A 13,346-nucleotide genomic window follows, 5' to 3' on the forward strand; every position below is an offset into this window, starting at 1 on the left:
GAAGGCGGCCGAGGGAAGGCTGAGGAGAGGGAGGCCCGCCGGCAGAGAGGGGAGAGGCAGGGGAGAGGCTGCGTGAGGCTCAGGCCCCGCGTGTACCCCACTCCCCAGGGCAGTCACGCCCCCCTCTGTCCCACCCCCCCGCCCCCGGGCTGGGACCTTCTCATCTCCATTGTGAAGGGAGCGTACTAAGTAGACGATCTTTAAGTCCCTCCCAGCACCGGGTTTTCTGATTCTCCGAGTATTGGGCCGGCCCTGGGGGGCCTGGGGCAGGGAACTACCTGTGGGGAGGTGAACAGGCACATTTCACCCCGACATGTGAATCATAAATACTTGGCTCTGTTGGTGGGAAGGGCAGCCAGAAAGCAGCCAGATAGAGGAATTGAGCACCAGGAGTCCCTTCCAGAAGAATCTGCCTGGAGCCCCCTCCCTCCCCTCCTCCTCTGGGGATCTCCCAGTTCTCCATCTCTCTGCACGGATCCCCTCCCGGGTAAGAACATGTGTGACGAGGGGTCCTCCCTTGTCCTTGCCGGCCACCAGAGCCCTTGAGGGGAATGATTCCCAGCCTTAAGTGCTTCTCCCTTTCCCTTCCTAGATTTGGGGAGCCTGAGTTATTTCAGTGAACCTCAGAACTGCAAAAGGCTTCCTAAGAGTCATTCCAAGATCCTCAGATATATGGAACATTTAAAACCAACATTTAACTCCATGTCCAAGATGCTTTTCACTTCTAGAAGATCCATGTTAGAGCTATACGGTTCACAAAGAGGTCTGACTCTTACCAAGGGAAGCCAAAGCCAGATCCTTCCCCAGGCCTGTTTCCAGGGCCGATGAGAGCACAAGGCAGAGGCGGGGACTGTGATTCCTTCTAAGCCTTGAGCGGCTCAAGGGCAGAGGATCTCACCCTCCACCCAAGCCAAGAGGCTGTCCTGTGTGCAGGCCCCCAAGCCTGCTGGACTTGGCCCTCCTCCCTGACTTGTCCCCAGGGGCTGCCTGCTGGAGGGGCCTCTCAGGCTCTCAAGGCCGGCCCCAGAGGACAGGGACCGTGTGCCACTAGCTTAGGTGACGGCTGGATCTGGTGCCAAAACTCGAGCTGCTCGTCTCCACTCAGGCAGAGGTGGAGTTCCTCCCCAGGAGGAGGCACCTTCCTGCAGGCAGGGAAACGGCTTCTGGACGGCATCCTGCCCCCCACATCCGGAACAGAGCAAGCGACCCAGAGGAGCGGAGCCCACCAGCCCTTCTAGAGGCTGGAGAGAGGGGGCTGAGATTTCGGATTCCCTAGGGACGAAGGGCAAGAGCAGACTCTCTCTGCCCTCGCCTGGAAGAACACGGGGCCCCCACCCACCGTGGAAGGCTCTGGGCAGGTAGGGTGCCGCTCCAGGGATGGCTGGCGAGGGACAGGCAGTCTGAGGCGGTTGTAGGGGCCGAGAGGCAGAGCGTGAGCACACATCCTTTAGCAAATTCCGCACGCTGCTCTCGACCCCCCTCTCCCAACATCACTGCAGGCCCTACTCGTGTGTTCCGAGGTATAAGTCCTTCCACGCCAGGACACTGCTCAGCAGCGCTGGCGAGCGCCCAGAATGGGTGGGGGAAGGGACAAGCGTCTCCAGGTCCTCCTGGAGGGGCCTGGCTGGCTAGAGAACAAAGCTGCCCAGACCTGCCCACTGCAACAGGCATCCTGCGGGCTGTGGGCTGTCGGGCGGTCAGGAGAGCGGAAGTGAGTGCCTGAGCCCCTGTCCCTTCCCGGACACCTCCCGGCAGCTCTTCCTCTCTCTAGAAGCTCTTCTTCTTGCAGCACTGTGGGTACTGTGGGTGGCCTGTGTCCTCCCCTTGCAGTGTTCACCGAGATCCAGAGTCTGCGGGTGCAAGGGAGTTGGAACGAGCCCCCTCGGGGACGGTCCACTCTCCTAGACGCCAGCATTGCTGGATGACAGCAGGATTCTTCAGCTCCAGCCCCTCTCCTGTTCTGTCCAGCCCTCCAGGTGGGTCCAGCACAGGGGCACGGCCAGGGTGGGTGGAGGGGAGGCGGGTGCCTTGGGCCCAGGAGGTCGGATTCCGTGGGCTTTTAGGAGGACAACGGGGGGATGGGAGGGCCAGGAGGCCAACTCTGCAGGACTCGGAAGAACAGAACTCTGTTCTTCAGCCACAGTCACTGGCCCGGTGACCAGGGGACCACACGGCAGAGGGAAGGACGGACGTGACGGCACGTGGCTTTGCTCGGTCTGGATGGGAATCTAGCCTTGACTCAACCCTCAAACCGGGCAGGGCAGAAGAGCAGGAGTGGGGAGAAAGGGTCTTCAGCTTATAATGGATGCAAAGCTGCAAAACTCGGCCACCTGGCTTCCTCCACGGCCTCCGGCCAGGAGCGGGGGCTCGGCCTCGGTGCCAGGGTGGGCGGGACCTGCTGCCCCCTCCCTCCCAGCGGCCCACGGGGCCTCACACTTGGGGTGGCTGAAAGTGCTGAGGGCCGGGCCCCTGGCCCAGGCCAGGTTCCTAAGAGGAAAGTCGAACGGGAGGCTGGGGGCCTGGGGAGCGTGGGCGTGGCCAGGGCCCCAAGGTGGGGGAGGGCGTGGGGACGGGCCGAGCGGTGCCCTGTCATGTGGCCCAGGAGATGGCCGCACTGTGCTCCTTGGCCTTCATGCGCAGGGCCGCGATGCTCGAGGTCTTGCGGTCCGGCTCGCCGTTGAGCTCGTAGCCGTTGAGGCCCGGGCTGAGGCCCGCCGCTCCGAACAGGCCTCCCATGTGTGTCTGGCCCACGTGGCCGCCAGCCCCGGAGACGCTCAGGAAGTCGGTGACGCCGCTGGCCCCGGAGCCCGGGGGGTGGGTGTGAGGGGACATGCAGGCGGGCACCGGGTCGCAGGGGACCACACAGGCTGGCACTGGTGAGGCAGCCCCATTGTTGCCGATCCAGGACGGGTTCTGAATCTGGGGAGAGGGAAGGGAGAGCCGGCTGGGGCAGGGGTGCGGGGGGAGGGCATGTGGGGGGCGGGGGGCTGGCCCTGTCCCCAGACGACCTCGCCCCGCTCACAAGCCCTTCGTTATGCTGAGATCATGCCCGAGTGTTTACCCGGAGCCTCTCAAAACCTTTATGGCCATCAGGACCTGGGAGGGTTTGGGTTTTGTGCTTGGCTCCCAGCAGAGAGAAATTGTTTTCAGGACCGAACTTCAAACTCCATCAAGGGCCGGGTCACAGGGCTGCCTTCAGGGCACAGCCAAGCTGCTGAGGGCGGCCCCCGCCTCAGCCAGCTGACTTTGGAACTTGAGATGCAGGGGCCGACTTTCCCTCCCTGCGCCCCTGAAGGTCAGCAACTGTGTCTTACTCCCCTGTGGCTCCTCACCAGGCCTGGGGCATCCCAGGAACCTGAGAAATGGGAGCTGACCCCAACTCAGAGAGCTTTGGCGTTGGGAACGTGGGCTCTGGGCTTGCAGGTTGTGGTGTGGAGGGGGCAGGGCTGGGCAGTGGGGCCTCATCTCCCAGTGTCAAGACCAGCGGCTGAGCTTCCAAAGGCTGTGTCCTCGAGGCTTCACAACTGGCTCAGGATGGAAGGGGCTGCCTCAGGATGTGGTGAGTGCCTGCGGGTGGATGGATGAAGCCAGGCTGGATGCCCACAGGCCAGGGCGTGTGCGTGTGGGGGTGTGTGTGTGTGTGATGCTCAGGCAGCACGTGGGGGGTGGACTGGAGGCCAACCTGGGCTGGGGAGGGCCAGGGTAAGCAGGACCAGAGGAAACGAGAACTCTCAGCCCTGTGCATGGGATCACAGGGGGCCCTCAAGCAGCTTCTGCTGGCCTGCTCTCCTCCCCACCCATGTTTGTAGTCCACTCACATTGAAAGCCGAATGAGGGGGGACCTCGGCCCCCAAGTCCCACAGGGCATTGTCATGGCCACAAGAACCACTGGCAGATTGGCCTGACCACAGTCCTCCTGCCTGGGGTGGTGGGGAATCAGCGGCCTTTCCCTTCCCCTCCGTCAGGAGGCGTGTGATATGTGGTGTTGCAGGTGGGAAGGGTGAGCCCGCCCTGTGTTGGTCCCCTCCCCGCTCCCTCCAGCAGGGAGCTCAGGCAGCAGAGATCCAGACCCAGGAGCCAGGCTGGAGGCTCATCCTCCCAGGACAGAGGGCGGGGAGAGAGGAAAGTACACAGCAGGAGCTGAGGATGAGGTGTGTGTGTGCGTGTGTGTGTGTGAGACACCCCACATTCCTCAGCCTCACCCCAGGCCTGACCCCCTGACCCCATGGATCCCGGCAGGGGGATGGGCAGAGCTGGTCTGGGGGCGGGGGGAGGGCATCCCGGGGGGCCACGGGACAGCAGGGCCCCGGGACAGTGGGTCTTAAAGGAAACAGGAAGGCCTGCGCCACCGGCTCGCTGCTGGGTGGGGCCGGGCTTGGAGCTGAAGGCAGAGGCCATGCTGCCACGGCCACCAAGAGGCCTGAGGGAGGGACCAGTCGCCTCTGCCGGGCAGGCTGTGGGGTGTGAGGAGTGGACCCAGCTAGAAAGACATCTCTGCAAGTGCCCCGGTGTCGGCCACTGCTCACACCACTTCTCACCCCTTTGCATCTCATGAAGACTCCAATGCCGCTAGAATGGTGCCAGGCTGACGGGACGGGACAGAGGAGAGGGCAGGTCGGGACACAGCCGCCTGGGAGAGCTCAGAGCTGCAGAGCGACCTTTAACCGGCTATTTAGTCCCCAGAGTACTTCTGTGTTGTCTAATTTTGGCCTTTCAACAACCTCACGAAAGAGTTGGGGTGGGTACTTTCATCGTGTCCAGTTTTCAGAAGACACCGAAGCTCGGAGAGCTCATGGCTTGTCTGAAGTGAGAAGGGTCTGGGGCCGGAGGACAGCGCGTCTCGGGACTCAGACCTCCCTGTTCGCTACAGCCCTGCCTCAAGCCCCCCAGCTTTCCGGACTTCGCTTTCCTAGGAGACACTGGGTGGCTCCTGATGGCCTGGGGGCCCTGGTCTTCAGCCTGCCTTGCTTCTGATGCCCACAGCGAAAGGGGCAAACATGGCAGAGGAGAAAGCCTCCCTCTCTGTCCAGGCCTGCCCCTCCCTAATGCCCAGCCAAGCCTGGGCCGGCACGTAGGGTAGACAGAAACGGCCCCGGCCTCGCACATTCTGGGGCGAACAGGCACACACCTGCACCGGGCTTGCTGAGTCCCATCTGCGGGGGGCTAGGCCCTCCTCTGAGATGCCCATTCCCGGAGCCCGAGGGGCTGGAGCCGGCCGCTCGGGGCTGGGACTTACCTGGGCGTAGTTCTCGGCTCGGGTGAGGAGGGGCAGCTCGTAGGCAGTGGAGAAGTGGGTTCGAACCTGCTGCATCTGCCCAAAACGCTCCCTCTTCCTCCACTTGGCCCTCCGGTTCTGGAACCAGACCTACAGGACAGAGCCGTTGTCACGGGGGGGTCAGACGGTACACGTCATTCCCTGGAGCTCCCACCCATCGCAGCACATGGTCTGGGCCATGGGGCTGCAGGGAAGGGTCTGCCTCAGCCTTTAGCTTCCAGGCTCACAATCTAGAACGAGCCGTGCTGAGGGTCGGGAAGGTGAGCTTAACCCCAGCTAACCACAGTGTGCTCTTGGGCCAGACTTCGTTATTCCAAGCTTCAGAATGCAGAGCAGGCAAATGTCGCACCCACGCGTCACGTCACTGGTCATCCTAGCGGTCATCTAACCAACCCCAGCACCGTGTGGCCTGGCCGGCCTCGGGCCACGGACTCCTGAGGGGAACCTGACAAAAGTTGTGACGGCTCCTCTCGAAAATCATTCTCTAGATGCTCACACACACAGTCTGGCCATAATTTTCCAAAAGCTCCGGGGTTCCCTGGGGCCTGTCTAGTGGCCCAGAATCAGAATTCCTACCTGTCTGAGTCCCCTCTGCAGCCTTCGTGTTGGAAAGTCTCCCCACTCGGGCCCCCTGTGGCAGCAGAGGCCTTCAGGGATGGCTTCGTGGAGGGGGGGCCTGGGGCCGGGCCAGAGTGTAGAAACAGCAGGGCACGCTCAGGAGACCCCAGGAGGCCCCGCTGCTCAGCTGGCCGGCGGTGGGAGAGAAAGACCCGTGGACGCAGAGGTCAGATTGTGGAGGGCCTTGATGCCCAGCCCTGGGGTTTGCTCTTGGTGTGGCCAGTAAAGGTGGCCACCGTGAGGTCTCATGCAGAGGGTGGCCTGACTCTAAGGAGGAGTGAAGACCCCCCTGTCCCTGAGCAGGGGCCGCTGGGGCACTGGCTGCAGTGGGGAGGGTGGTCTCTGAGCCGGCGTGTGAGCTGTGGTCTCTGACGGGTGGGGGGGGCTGTTGGCTCCTTTGCAGGAATACTTCTGACAGGCTGAGAACTTTCCCAGGCTTCATGGACAAGAGCTGGACTTGGGGCCTGCTAGCCCTGCACGTGGCTTGGGATCTGGGGCCAGAGGCGGGGTGGGGAAGGGGGCAGGGACAGGTGGGAGAGGGTGTGAGGAGGGGAGGGGTCAGCTTCCAGACCAGAAATGGCTTCAGGCTGAGTCAAAGGCAGGCCTCGGAGTCCCCAGAGAGAGGTTTCTGTCAGCTGTGTCCCTGCCAGTGGACTCAGGTGCAAGTGGGCACACCCCAACGGCAGCCCGCCAGCAGCCGAGCTGAGAGCCCCGAGCATCCTCGGAGGAGGGAGAAGGAGCTGGGCCAGAGGCGGGGAGGGCTCCCCACGGGGTAGCGCAGAGGCTGCTCAGCCCGGCTTCCAGTGGAGCCGCGCCCCCGAGCGCCCATTCCAGCCCCGGCATTGCCACTGGCCTCGCTTTCTGTGTCTGCAAAATGGGGCCAATATCTGTACTGACGTCCTCACGGGGGTGGCGCCTCACAGAACAGCAGGTGAGAGATGAGAAATGCTGTCACAGAGTTTCCGAGAGTACTGCACACTCGTTTATTTATAGCTCCTGACTTTTTCTTGCTGTCTTTCGCTAAAAGGAAAAGAAGTTGGGGTGTGTGTGACTCATGTTAGTGTGGGGAGGGTGGGGGCAGGGAGCCAGTGTGGCGCTGCACCTCAGTTTCCCTCCCTGGTCCCAAGGATACATGCGTGTGTGCACACGCACGTGCACGCGCACGCACGGGCTGGCATTGCTTTGACAGTCATTCTGCCTCCCTGACTTGAGTCTGGTGTAGGAGACGCACTCAGCCCCTGCTCCAGAGCCTCCTGGGCCCCTTTTCCTCCAGGGGCTCCTAGGGTCCAGGCCCAGGCCGCCCGCTGAGAGCCAAGGGCGGATCGGGTCTCCTCTCTGCGCCACTGAAACGGGATCCCCCTTTATCAGTGGCCTGGAATGGGGGCCGGGGGGCAGGATGAGAGAATGAATCAGAGGAGCTTGTTTTCATTTCATGTTTAATTTCCTGCAGGCTTAGCTCCGTCTTTCCGCTCCTTCCTCAGCCTCCCAGGGTTTGCTGGGGGGGAAGCCAGGGGGAGGGGAGAAGCCCGCTGGAGGCATCAAGATATATGGCTCCATTCTTTCTTCGGGGGGTGGGGAGAAGGTGAGGAAAAGTGTCCGCGGCCGCCACTGTGGGGGGCTTGCCGGGAGCCCCGGTGGTGGGAGGCGGGAGCGGCAGGTGGAGGGGCGCTCCTGGAGATGTCCCGCAGGCTCTGGATGGGCTGGGGAGGCACTGCAAGGGGACGGGGCGGCCGGTCCCAGAAGTGGGAGGAGGAGCACAGTGGGGGGAGATGGAATGTGGGGGCTGGAGCGGTGGTGGGGGTGCTGGGTTATCTGGGAAGACAGCTGAGCAGCGGGGGAGGAGTGCGCAGAGATAACGCTGTCTTTGGGATGGGAGTGGAGGAGGGCCCGGCCCAGGGATGGAAGGGAGGGTTAAAGACCCAGAGACTTCGGGAGGCGGGAGGCGAGGCTGTGGGGCAGCAGAACCGCCCAAACCCTCTTCCCTTGCCTGCAGCACTGGGCCCCGTTCCTGCGCAGGGCTGGAGCTCTTCTGCTAAGTGAGCCCCGCGGCTCTGCAGTCTCAAGCCTCAAGCCCCCCAGCTTGGGTGGCGGCCGGACATCCTCACGGCCCCTCTGAGCTCACGGTGGAGGGCCTGGAGATGAGGCACGGCCGTCCTTCCATCTCTGGCCCCCGGAGCCTGGCGCTCGGAGAGCTCCCCACAGATGCTCTGTGCCTCAGGGCTCTGCGGCCCCAGCCTGTCTCCACAGGACAACCCTAAGGGGGAGAGGGGACCACGAGGTCCAGCCTTCCAGTCTGCATGTCGCGCCCCAGGACCACCCCGCTCCCGGCCCACCCTGGCCTGGGCCTGCTCAGCACAGGCCTCTCCCCAAGGAACCAACCGTCTTGGCAGGGGCCTCAGTAACCGCAGCCCATCTGGGGCCAGGGCGGGGTGGCCCAGGGCGGGGAGGCCTCTGTCTTATTGTCTTCAGCACCAGCTGCGGAGATTGGAATCCCAGACAGCAGAGAGAGGCCCCTGCAGCCCCTGGAGCAGGGCCAAACCCCGAGCTTCTTCCCAGGAAAGGTCCATCTTGGAGCCGCCCACCCCCTCCCTGTCCCCAGCGCCACTCTATGCCAGGCACCTGGCTTCCCACCAGCCGAGTACGGGCCCCGAACAAACCCAGCAGGGGCAGGCAGGGGGTTCCACCACCACTCCCCCCAAACCTCGGGGCACTGCCAGGCTCGATCCAGAGGTCTGACGCACATGGAGATCCCACCCACCCTGCTGCCTTTATACAAAGAAAAGTCTCAGAACAATATGGCCCATGTCCTGCAGAGCCAACTAAAGTAAAAGAAACACTGGGCTGGAGCTCTGGAGTCCTGGATTCTAGTCTCAGCCCCGCCACTGAGTCACTGTTCCTGAGTCACCTGACCACAGGTGATCATGTCCCACCTGTGGGCCTCCTCCTACTTATTATCAAACGAGAGGACCAGATAGATGATCCTTTCCAGCACTAACGTTCTATATTCCTATGATCCTCCCCTTAGATGAGAAGATATGCAAACACATCAGCGTTTCCCTTTCTGCCTTGGCTGCTGGGAAGCTCAGGGTTGAAATCTGTGCTCAGTGGCAACTATGATTATTAGCCTAGATGTTTGACGTAATTACCTGCCTATTTCATGGCACCATTCTTGTTTTTAGATGAAACTAACAAGTCTTTAATTGTAGCTGCCTCAACTCCATTTTGGAAACAGGCATAAATGGGTGTGTGCGCACACGCAGAGGGAACACTCTGCTTTGGGTATGGGATGGCACCTGAAAAATGTTCTCTATAGCCCAGTGTCGTTTCCATGGTTTGTCCTAGAAGAGCCATCCTTCTTTTGATACTAAGTGAATTCTACTCCCAGGCACTCCCATGCACTTGTAAGGAACACACACACACACACTGTGCAGAGGATGGATCAGTCGATCCCACACGAACACGGTGCCTATAGGAATGTCCCATAACCAGCCACCCCCTTCTCCACCAGCTCCTTCAGTTCCTCCCAATCCAGGGGCTGGGCCGAGGCCAGGTTCTGGGGTTCCTGTCCAGACTCTGAGGCCCGGGAGGTCACACGGCGGCCTATCCTGATGCAAATAAGACAGCTGGTGCGTGAATGCTTGTGGAATGACAGGAAAGCCTCACCTGCCCTGCCTTCCTTCCCCAACCGTTCACCAGGCACTGGGCAGGAATAAGAGGGGCAGCCGGACTCCGGGAACTTGTGGCCAAACAACCCGACTGTTCACTCTGGGTACCTGTGGTTTCTGGATGGCTGCATATTTATGGTAATTGCTGGTCCTTTCTCGCATGATCCATTTTGAATGAAAACGTTTCTGGACGATGTTACAGAAGCTCTGCCTTGTTACACAGAACATGGTTGTGACTGATGCCTTAGGAACGCTCGCTAAAGGTCCTTAGTGAACTGAGGCAGCAGGGGGCGCCCTTGGGGCCTGCGGATAACGGAAGGCTCTGTCCTGGCCCTGAACCCACATCTGAGCTGAGCTTAGCCCAGCTGAGCTGTGTTGCTTTAAAAAAAAACACAACCCAAGAACTGCTCTTTGTTCTCAAGCTGTTGACTTCCCTCACCCCACTGGAGGGGGAAAAACCGCTATCTGACAACACTTTATTTGCCATTCCTCACATGCTCTGGGGTGGAAAAGTAGACTGAGCATGACATTTATTTGTGTGAAGCTGAAGCCTGAGCTTTAGTGCATGGATTTTGTCTCCTGTGTTTTGGGTACTTAGAGGTCTTTGCTTCCTCTCTGGTTCTTTTCTTGCTGTAACTTCATGCGAGGAGGGAGGACACACCTCTCTGGACAAAGGAGGTCCACCAATCTACAAATATTTATTTTTTGCCCTTGTTGCTCTGAGTTCAGCCTTCTCTATTTGGTAGGAATAGAGTGATGAACAATCAGACAGTACCTGTCTTCAAGGAACTCACATTATAGTGAGAGGAGACAAACATAAAATAATTTAAGCCAGTCATATATTCTATAAAGAAAAAAAAACAGGACAATGTGGAAGAAGGTGACCTGATTTGCTTGTGTTGTGTTATGTTGGTTTGGGATGAGTTGGGTTGTGTTGTGTTGGCTGTGTTGGTTTGGGTTATGTTGCATTGGGTTGGGTTCTGTTGGATTGTGTTAAGCCATGTTGGGTTGGGTTGACTGTGTTATTTGGGTTCTGTTGGGTTGTGTTGAACTGTGTTAGGTTGGGTTGACTGTGTTGTTTGGGTTGTGTTGGGTTGGCTGTGTTGCTTTGGGTTATGCTGCCTTGGGTTGGGTTCTGTTGGGTTGTGTTGGGCCATGTTGGGTTGGGTTGACTGTGTTGTTTGGGCTGTGTTGGGTTGTGTTGGGTTGGCTGTGTTGCTTTGGGTTATGTTGTGTTGGGTTGGGTTCTTTAGGGTTATGTTGAACTGTGTTGGGTCGGGTTGACTGTGTTGCTTGAGTTGTGTTGGGTTGTGTTGGTTTGGGTTATGCTGCCTTGGGTTGGGTTCTGTTGGGTTGCATTGAGCCATGTCAGGTTGGGTTGACTGTGTTGTTTGGGCTGTGTTGGGTTGTGCTGGGTTGGCTTTGTTGGTTTGGGTTATGTTACACTGGGTTGGGTTCTGTTGGGTTGTGCTGAGCTGTGTTGAGTTGGATTGACTGTGTTGGGTTGGCTGTGTTGGTTTGGGTTATGTTGTGTTGGGTTGGGTTCTGTTGGCTTGGGTGTTCTGGTGGCTGGATAGTGGTAGGGGGCTACTGCTTTAGCCACGGTGGTCAGGAAGACTTCACAAAGGAGGTATATTGATTTGGGAGCTGAAAGATGGAGGAGGCAGCTATCCTGGGCAGCAAGAAGAGCCAGGTTCTTCTCTGTTTCTGCCCATTGGACTGCTGTGGATGTCTTTAGGTCTATCCTGTTTCCTTCCTAAGAGAGAGGCCTTCGAGGGCAGAGATCAGTCATCTCCTTTGTGAAAGGGCCTGAACACTCACAGCACACAGAGCCCAGGAATATAGCTAACAGGCGACCCTCCTTCTTCTGCCCCTGCTCCCGCCAGAGTAGGAGGCCTGATAGTCAGGTGGGTAAAAGCAGACTGGCCCTGTTTGGAGCAGGGGTGTGAGGGGCAGGCTGTCCTTGGACTGAAGTAAAGAAAGCCCTGGTGTGGTTGAGGGACAGTCAGGCAGTCCCAGCTTTGGCCACCAGCCCGAGGGCAGGCCCTGCTATCCCAGCCTCTCCCCAGGTGCCCTCACTGACCTGCACGCGGGCCTCGGTGAGGTCTGTCCTCATGGCCAGCTGCTCCCGGGCATACACGTCGGGGTAGTGGGTCTTCTGGAAGACCTTCTCCAGCTCCTCCAACTGGTAGCTGGTGAAGGTGGTTCTGTTCCTCCGCTTCTTGCCCTTGTTGCTCTCGGAGTCGGCCTTCTCCAGCGGGCTGGGCAGCTCGGCGCTGGCCCGGTCCTGGGGTGCCTTCACTCCAGCCTCCTTCACACTGAGGTAGCTGCTGTCCATCCCCACGGTGTCAGAGTCCGGCGGCAACTCTGGCTCACCCAGGGAGCTCTCTTTGGCTGAAGGGGGAGGAAACAAGGTCAGAGAACAATGACTGAACCGAGCAAGAGAGGAGGGAGGGACAGGGAGAGCCCTCCCCTGCCATTCCCCTGTCAGCATCACACTGGATGCGAGGGCAGGAGGCCCCGGTTCTAGTCCTGACTTGCCATTAACATGCTGTGTGACCTTGGGCAAGTCCATTTCCCTCTCTGAGCCTCGTTGCCATCATCTCAGAATGGACCCCTTTTACCACCAACGTAATATGACTCTGGGTCAATCTGATCTCTTGGACCTTTAATCCCCACCCCCACTGATCCTGGGCTCCTCCTTCTAGAAGGATCCCCTTTGTCAGAACTTCTGCTTTGGGCATCGGGAATGCTGACCCAGTGCCTCAGACACCCAGGGGAAGGGAAAGCTAATTCAGCAGCCATGTCTGGCCCAACAGGGCAGGGGCAAGGAGGAGGCCAGCGTCGAGGCAGACAGGAACGCCCTTCCTATCCAGGCCTGGTCCTGTTTGGGCTCAGCAGGAGCTGAGGAGATCCCCCCACCCCGCCCCGAAGAATCCAGCGTGAGGGGTCACGCCCCTCGCCCTCCACAGGTTTCACCTACTGTCCACGCAGGGTCCGGCCTGCTCCAGGCAAGTGGCACATTTACTAAGGAAGCAGGGCAGGCGCCTGTGTCCCCAGGATGCTGACGTGTGTGCCCCACTAGATTCACACTAAGCTCGAGGCCTGGGCCCACAGCCACCGCCATCTGCCAGGATGGGGCTCCACTGGTTGATTCTTAGATGCCCAGAGCTGGAAAGGACCAGTGGATCTATGTAAGTCAGGGATGAGGAGGTAGAGGCCAGCAGGGGGAGAGTGAGGCAGGGAGTGACCTGTCCACACCCAAATGGCCCCGTCAGCACCCTGGGCAGACACACTTGCCGCAGAGTCAAGGTTAGAACGTGGACTCTGGAGCTAGTGGAGGAGGGTAGGACTCCCACATGTACCTCGTTCTGGCTGTGTACTTGGGACAGCTCACTTAACCTCTTTGTGCCTCAGTCTCCCCCCTCTATAAAATGGGGATGAAGATACTTGTGGGCTCTTCCTCCTGGCATACTGTGGGATTAAGGAGGCCAACAGGCAAAGCCCTTAGCACGGCGCCAGCTCCATAGGTTTCTGCCCGTATTGGAATCCCCAGTTCCAGTGTGGACTTCCGAGCAGCAGAGGACACGGACCCCGGAGAAGTCTTCCCAGCAGGCGGGCCCTCCCCAGAGCATCTGGGTGCGGGAGCAGGTGCAGGCCCTGGCCTGGTGTCCGGAGACCGGTGTGAGCCCTTCTCTGCGCCGCCCTCCCCGGCCCGTGCGGTAATGTACCGACGATTATTAATAAGGCTTCCGGGGAGCACTGGAGAAGGCCTGCACACGTACAAG

At 59.8% G+C, this 13,346-nt stretch overlaps 1 protein-coding gene across 1 annotated transcript in view; it reads right to left on the reverse strand.

Moving 5' to 3' along the window:
- Nucleotides 1–2,589: 2,589 nt before the first annotated feature.
- Nucleotides 2,590–13,346, reverse strand: part of ALX4 (ALX homeobox 4) — a 38,848-nt gene continuing 28,091 nt past the window's right edge. Inside the window, exons 2-4 of the mRNA XM_032415069.1 lie at nucleotides 11,642–11,952; nucleotides 5,237–5,365; nucleotides 2,590–2,919 (exon numbers count right to left, since the gene is read on the reverse strand). Of these exons, the coding sequence (XP_032270960.1) occupies nucleotides 2,590–2,919; nucleotides 5,237–5,365; nucleotides 11,642–11,952 (770 nt within the window). The remainder of the gene's footprint in view (nucleotides 2,920–5,236; nucleotides 5,366–11,641; nucleotides 11,953–13,346) is intronic.

Source organism: Phoca vitulina, unplaced genomic scaffold (assembly GCF_004348235.1).
Source record: "Phoca vitulina isolate PV1807 unplaced genomic scaffold, GSC_HSeal_1.0 scaffold16, whole genome shotgun sequence".
In the NCBI taxonomy this organism is placed as follows: Eukaryota; Metazoa; Chordata; class Mammalia; order Carnivora; family Phocidae; genus Phoca; species Phoca vitulina.